Genomic DNA, 7,891 nt, shown 5'->3' on the forward strand with positions numbered 1-7,891 from the left:
TCCCGGTTCTTTGTCTCTGCTTATTCTTTTTTCTTTCACCCTACCCAGGTACGTGGGGAGTTTCTTGCCTTTTGGGAGGTCTGAGGTCTTCTGCCAGCGTTCAGTCAGTGTTCTGTAGGAGCAGTTTCACGTGTAGATGTATTTCTGATGTATCTGTGGGGAGGAAGGTGATCTCTGCGTCTGACTCTTCCGCCATCTTGAAGCTCCCTGGGTGTTTTGTTGTTGTTGTTGTTTTTTGCGGTACGCGGGCCTCTCGCTGTTGTGGCCTCTCCCGTCGCGGAGCACAGGCTCTGGACTCGCAGGCTCAGCGGCTATGGCTCACGGGCCCAGCAGCTCTGCGGCATGTGGGATCTTCCCGGACCGGGGCACGAACCCACATCCCCTGCATCGGCAGGCGGATTCTCAACCACTGCGCCACCAGGGAAGCCCTCCCTGGATGTTTTTAAATGATGAGATTTATCATCTAAATCATTCTGATGTCACTTTAAGAATGGATTGAAGCGTGACTGTAAGGACGACAGTTTTAGGAAGCTATTGAAGTTGTCTTGGCAAAATAGAGTACCATGGATTAGGGTGGTCGTAGACAAGGTCGTGAGAAGGAAATAGACTGGAAGGATCTTTAGGAAGAGTGGCCACCAGACTTGGTAGTTTTACATGGGAAGATATAAAGGATAGTTCCTAGTTCCTGGCTCTTTTAGTCAGGTGGAAGGTGGTGCCATTTGTTGAGCTAAGGGATGCTGGAAAGGACTAGGCTTTACCCTCATGACCAGTTCACGAGTGTCAGATCCTCGCGGTATGTTGTCTCAGTTAATCCTCACAAGGTATTGAGGTCGATGGTGTGATCCCTCTTTTGTAATAGTTGTTATTCACTCAAGATCACACGGTCATTAGCATTTTGGCACAGCTAGGTTTTGACTCCATGTCTTTCTGACTTCAAAGTCTATTCTTCTTCTTCTATGTTAACAACTAGTTTTACATACCATAAGTAAGAGAATCAGTCTTACCTTGGTCACCGTAAGAGTTCTTAGTTGCAAGCAATAGAAAAGAAAGCTGATTTAAGTAGAAAGGAATTTACTGAAAGGATATTGGGTATCTCACCGAGTCTGGGAGAAGGCTGCCCATAACCATCTTCAGAAAATAGGCTGGAACAAGGGAGGCTCAGCAGCTGCTAGGACCACATCCAGACTTACACCATCAAGTAAGTCTGGTGACTTCATGCAGTTTCTGAACACCAGACACAGTTGCTCCGATTGGAAGGTCATTTAGTTGATGCCCCTTCCCTAGCAGAATGGATTCTCTATCCCCACTTTCTTGCAGTACTGACTCTGCATTTGTAGTTCTGGTTGATCCTAGATTATGTGTCCATTCTCCAGCAGAAAGGAAGGTTGGAAAAGAAGTTGTCTACAGAAGCAAGAAGCTTTATTGGGAGGCAGGTTCATAAGGTGGAAGATTTCTTAAATGTAGGAAGAGGGCTAAGATGTCAGGCAACCCCAAACTGACAACTGATCACAAATGACCATGATGCAGTTTTTAAAACTCACACAGGTCCAGGTTGAGAACGTGGGGTGACTTAAATAAGAGTGTAGAGAGGGGTAAGAGTTGGGGAGGGGAGGACGGGCTTACCTCAGGCGCTAAGATTTGGCTTTTGGCTCTCCGACCCCTGTGATTTAGCGTTCCCCGGGGAGCTCCTGGTGACCCTGGCTGTCTGTCTCCGTCCTTGGCTCTTTCTCCTTCGTGAGAACTAAGCGTCTAGGGCCTAGAAATAGAATCAGTCGCCGTGTTTGGAGTTAGGGGTGGGGGTAGGGGCATGTATTAAGTGAAAGAAATAGGTTTGATCAGTGTTTAACAAGATGACAAGGTAGACATGGCGTGTACTTTCTCAGGATTGGTCAAAGATACAGTTTCTTAGAGAACGTTGACTCAGTAAGGATGTTATCAAGTACGTTATATGTACTCATAGGTTTTGCTTTTCATAAGGTAGAATGGATGTACCTGGGGAAGATAGAGCGATGATTGGGACGCCCCTCTCCACTTCCCTTGTTTTTCAAAGCACATCTACCAATCAGATGGTGATATTTATTCTCAGAGTTTATGGCTACTGCATTTATTCTGAACCCCAGTCTTATCCATTATCTTAGAATATTTATACATTATATTTTATAGGATGGGTGTAGAATTTTAAAGGCTTATTTACATGTTTACTGTTAGATTAATGACTAACAGGTAAAAATAGTTTAAACTCATTCCTCCACCCTTGGTTGTTAAGATCATATTCACTTCTTGGTAAAGATTTATTAAGAAATAGCAGAATGTATACCGTAGACTTAGAATATTTCAAATAGAAGTTGGCAGCCACATATTGAATTAAGGACATGTGCATGGTAGGAGTTAGAATAAATTCTAATTTGAATGATTAAATGAATGAGATAGGCCACCAGTCACATAAATATACTTTAATTATGGCATGATGTAACATCCTGATTTTAATGTCTACAGATATGCATATGGTATGCTTCTGTGACATTTTCTTAGGTAAAATTTACTCAGTATCTTTTCTTTTTAAAGGTGCTAGTACTTGGAAACAAGAGAGATCTTCCTAATGCCTTGGATGAGAAACAGCTAATTGAAAAAATGTATGTCTTAAGAATGAATGATGGTTTTTTAAAAATAATTTGGTTCTAAATTATACTGTTTTGCTCACTGCTTTGTTTAGCATTGCTGTATTATTCAGTAATGATCATAGTCACGTTTTGGAGTACATAATCTTGACATACTAGAAAAGTGAACCTGTAAATTTTTTTTTCCCCTTAAACATTGTTTTTTTAATGAATGAATTAATTAAATTTTGGCTGCATTGGTTCTTTGTTGTGGTGCACAGGCTTCTCATTGCAGTGGCTTCTCTTGTTGTGGAGCACGGGCTCTAGGCGTGTGGGCTTCAGTAGTTGTGGCACATGGGTTCAGTAGTTGTGGCACACGGGCTTAGTTGCTCCGTGGCATGTGGGATCTTCCCAGAACAGGGCTTGAACCCTTGTCCCCTGCATTGGCAGGTGGATTCTTAATCCCTGCGCCACCTGGGAAGTCCCCGTAAAATTTTAGTATCAGTAAAATAATTTCTTCTGTATAGTAATTCAAAAAACAAGCAAAATTGAGCAGTGAGTGAAAAGATGACAGTTGTTTTAAGCACAGACTTATTTTCTTAATTCTGCTTTTTATAGGAATCTGTCTGCTATTCAGGATAGAGAAATTTGCTGCTATTCAATTTCTTGCAAAGAAAAGGATAATATAGGTAAGAAATGACTGGTGTTTGTGGAAGAAGTGGGTATCATTAGAAGGGATGTCTCATGCTTTTTACTGTTTATTATCTCCATTTCTGTTTAAGTGATTTCCCTTATAAAGTACTATTGCTTTTGCCTCAGGAAAAAGAGTACACATTATACCTTTTGACAACAAATATAAAATCCTGAATCTGCTCCACGCTATTTAAAGAAGTAAATGCAAAAGAGACACGAAGTTAAGCATTATGTGATATCAATTTATTGTATTAACTTTTGCAGAGCTAGTGTCCAGCTGTGCATTATAACAGGATGATGTTTTTGAAATAAGACTTTACAAAAATTGGTCTATAGGCATTATTATGATTTTGCATGTGTCAAAATCAAAATATATTACTGCAGTATGTTAGCTCTCTAAAGGATAAGCCCAGAATACCCTTTATCTACTTAATGTCTGTATTAATTTCCTAGGACTGCCATAGCAAAGTACCAGTCCTGCTTAGCTGCCTTGTCCTGTCAGTCTAAGTGCCTTTCCTGGCTATTCTCGGCCACTGTAGCTTCAGTTGCCACCTCTATGATGCTGTCTTGCCAGTCTCCATCTCTTCCTCAGATCTGTACAGATGAAACAACCTGCTGGACATCTCCATGTGCTACCTTCTCCATCTCAAACTTGGTGTGCCTGCTGCCGAATTCTTAGTCTTTTTTTCTCAAGCCTGTTCTTCCTTTAGCTACTGTTAGTCAGCAGCTCCATGACACACACACTTATTCAGGCCAGAAGATTCTTTCTCACCCCCTGCATTTGGTCAGTCCTGTTAGGTTCTATATTTTGAACATGCTCCTCATTTTATTCCTCTCCATTCCTACAGCACTTGATTTGCTTCAGGCCTTCGGCCCTTTCCTGTTCCTGTTGTGATAGTCTCTATACTGGCAGCCTTCCAAGTTGCCCTCCTCGGTTGCCATTGTTGAATTTACTACAATAAACTTAACAGTTTACAATAAACAGTATGGTTTCCCTGCTTAACATTCTCCAATGACTTCCTGTTGACTTGAGAATAAAATCCAAACTTCTGAGCATCTTAGAATGGCACACAAGGTTATCTGGCTCCCGCTAGGCCTGTGGTTCTCAACTGAGAACAGCTGAGCTCCACAGGGGCCATTTGGAGATAATCTGGAGCCATTACTTGTCACAGCTGAGGATGGGGGGGTGGTGATAATGGCATCTTGTGGTCAAGGTTACAGATGTTGCAGAATATTGTACTGTGCACAGCAAAGAATTATCCAGCCCCAAATGTGGAAAGGGTGAGCTTGAGAACCCCTGCTCTAGCCGTAGCAATGAGTGGCACCCCCCTCACCCATCCCTGTGCTTCAGCCACATCTTATCACTTGTCATCCAGCCAGAGCTCCACACAGTTTCATGCCTCTGCTTATCCTATGTGTTTTGCTCTTTCTTTTACCTGGAATTCTGTGGAGGCTGTCCTCCAAACCCAGACGACTACCTGCATGTTTTCCAGCATACTGAAAGCTCCTCGAGGGCAGAGAGTGGTTTTCCCGTCTCTTTGCATCCTGGAGCTTCACACACAATACCTGATCTTACAGGCAATCAGTAAACTTTTGAATGAATAAAGGAAGGCACAAGCTGTTCTGTACACAATCTAGCTTTTAAATTGGAGACTCTTCAGTCTCTCATGTTTCCAGATTAACCTCTTGAAGGTCAGGGAATGAAGAATAGTGGGATAGATACAGATATCTATATAAGTATAGTAGTATAGAGGCAGAAAAGAAGAGGGCAGGCCCAGGATATGCTTTGAAATAGCTGCGTTTTAAATATTCTCTGATATTTAGTTTCTTAACTTTGGTATCGTAACATCTTCACTCTTTTCCCCTCCATCTTTAGATATCACACTTCAGTGGCTTATTCAACATTCAAAATCTAGAAGAAGCTGAAGCATCTCCTGAAGTCTTCCAGTCCTTCCTGGCTACAATCCCAGAATTATTGTCCGTTCCTCTGAAGTACTTCCCAGAATATGGTCCTTCCTAAACCCAAGAAATTGCCTTTTTCAGAGTTTATTTCTCATGTGCACTGCTGAAGATGTGTATCCTTAACCCTTCATAAAGAATCAGCTAGAGTTGTCATGATAAAGTCAGCACACAAAAAGGCTTCTTATACATACTTGTCTTAAACAGTGTGTAGAGCTTTTTAAAAAAAAAACCACACTTTTGACCATCTTAAATCAAGAAAAATTGCATATTTCTGTTCTGGTCTTTCTGGGCCAGGTTTTTATATTGGTTTTCAGTAAATGTCTGTCTATGATATTTCATTATAGAGTCCAGTAGCTTAATACTGATACTGACTTGATACAGCATGAAGTTTCTAGTGCCACACACAGTATTTAGAAAACCTTTAGCCTGACTCATGTGGGATAGAAACAAAATGTTTACATATCTCACAAATGCATGTGAAATGTATAATTACACCTTAGGAATTTAAAAAACGGTCTGCAAAGAGTGAATAGAGGCACCAGATCAATGTTGTTGTTCCTTCTTTACACTGGCAAGATCTTGGGCGATGAATTTTAAACACATTCTGCTTTCTGAGAGTTCTTCTCCAGATAGCAGTCGGGGGTACGGGAGGAACTGAGGCATGCTGTTTTGTATCTGTCCAGATCATTACTTCTATATTTTTTCTTTTCTTTTTCCTGGTTCAACACACTTTTTTAAGGGGTTGGGAATTGAAGATTTTCTCAAAAGCTTTCATGAATTTAGAGCATTCTAGCCAATATAATAAACGTGTTAAGAATGTCAGACTGTTGAAACACCTGTCTGTTCTTTCTCTCTCCAGTCACTAAAGCAGTGCTGCTGCATGACACTCTAACTCTTGACTTTTTATATTCCGTCATAAAGTTGACTTTCAGCACAATAGATACTTAGAAACAAATAAAAATTCTTATTTTTCTCTCTTATCGATGTAAGGTTTGGCACTCTTTTGTCTGGTGCCATTAGACATCTTGTTTATTGTGACAACTCTAGACCTGCCTGCTTTATCTGATGTAATCATGCACAACGGCTGCGGGCTGTTGAATAATCACACAGAGGTGAGGAAGTGATGCTGTCTGTTGTTTGCTTCTATGATACAGAGATGTATGAAAACTTACCTGAACGTGTTTTGTAGTTTAGTGATCTCCATGCACATAAAGGGACATATTAAAACTGGAGCACTTGTAAATTGTTACGTAGCCCACTGTAGTAGATAAAACTCTGTGGTACACTTGCGTATGTGTTGCCTCACACTATGTGTGATTTTGTTTCTTTTGTTAAGCAGCACTCATGTAGACAGTGCATTTCCAGACATGTTGAGCACTCGAAGTGCAGTCAACAGTAAGTTCTTTTAATGATATCAGTTTTAATTTATAGACTGCCATGGCCTTAATGATATTCTGTACAAAATACTGCACCGTGTTGCACAGACACTATTTGCTTTTCTCCATTCACATTTTTATGAGTAGAATCTTGGCTTTTAAAATTCTGTTCTTATTCTTTGAAGCATGTTGCATACTTCCCTGATGGGATGGATGGTTCTGTAAATGAAGGGATATTTAAACTTGCTACTGTACTTCAACACCATTAATGGTCACTGTGAACCATTACAAAGAATGTGGCAATTTGCTTGTGCCTAAAAGGAGGAATCAGAACAAGAATGTGTGACTCTGTGGGGACCGCATAGGTTCATTAATTGACCTACAGCTAAACCGTAATGTGTTTGTGTGTCTGTTCATTGCTTCCAGGGTTTCAAGACATCCAGATACTACTACCAACATTTTCCTGTGCATTAACCTCTGCATGTGGAACCTAACAGTTACTGAACTTTGTAAATATGTGAATTTTTTTATTTAGGTGGATGCGTTTTTTGTCTGTTTTACTGCTCTTCTCAGCTTTATTCAATAAACTTGCATTTTGAGGGTTGTATTGACGGTTTTAACTTAAAATGTCCATCATGCTGGAAGGTGCTGACCTTTTTGGAAGGGGGTGGAAAGAAGGTTACCATGAGCAGGGTCTGTAGACCATGTGCTAGAAAGAAATCAGCTCAGCTCTTAAAGAATTGGGTCTGTGAGCTAGTTAAAATAGAAACAAACTTTGAAATATCCACAGAATTGACCTTGCGATGGGGTGGGGGGTGGGGTGGAGGAAATGCTACTACTTGTAAACTGTCATAATACACCAAATTTAGGACTTTTTAAAAATAAGTATTGAGTTAGTTAAGCATTTTGTAATCTGGTTTTAAAAATCATAACAAAACTATTAATAAACTGAAATTACAAGATATGTCTACTTGCTGACTTCAGTTCCAGAATGAAAAGATTTAAAGTATCAAACCTGGTAGTTTTTCCCAAAGAGGCACACTTTTAAAGTAAAACATTTGACCTGTTTTGTATAGTATGTTATCTTTTGCACTATAGAAGTGAACGTTTATCCCATCAAAGCTCTTGGGGAAACGATTTTATGTATTTTTACTCAGAGAAGTTCAACTCGGCTCTTCCTCCGTGTGCACGCCGTCCTTCTGTGCAGCCAAATTGTGTTGTCAGTTGGATGTGTGATCTTGCACTTCTAGGACAGAAGTACTT

The 7,891-nt window shown here is 40.4% G+C and overlaps 1 protein-coding gene across 2 annotated transcripts in view; it reads left to right on the forward strand.

Moving 5' to 3' along the window:
- Window positions 1–7,315, forward strand: part of ARL8B (ARF like GTPase 8B) — a 65,972-nt gene extending 58,657 nt beyond the window's left edge. The window contains exons 5-7 of one of the 2 annotated variants that reach the window (XM_079933018.1): window positions 2,566–2,633; window positions 3,216–3,286; window positions 5,167–7,315. In XM_079933018.1, the coding sequence (XP_079789144.1) occupies window positions 2,566–2,633; window positions 3,216–3,286; window positions 5,167–5,216 (189 nt within the window). In that variant the 3' untranslated portion in view covers window positions 5,217–7,315. The remainder of the gene's footprint in view (window positions 1–2,565; window positions 2,634–3,215; window positions 3,287–5,166) is intronic. The other variant, XM_079933019.1, reaches the window with a different exon arrangement.
- Window positions 7,316–7,891: the final 576 nt, after the last annotated feature.

Source organism: Stenella coeruleoalba (genome assembly GCF_951394435.1).
Source record: "Stenella coeruleoalba genome assembly, chromosome: 10".
NCBI classification, from domain to species: Eukaryota; Metazoa; Chordata; class Mammalia; order Artiodactyla; family Delphinidae; genus Stenella; species Stenella coeruleoalba.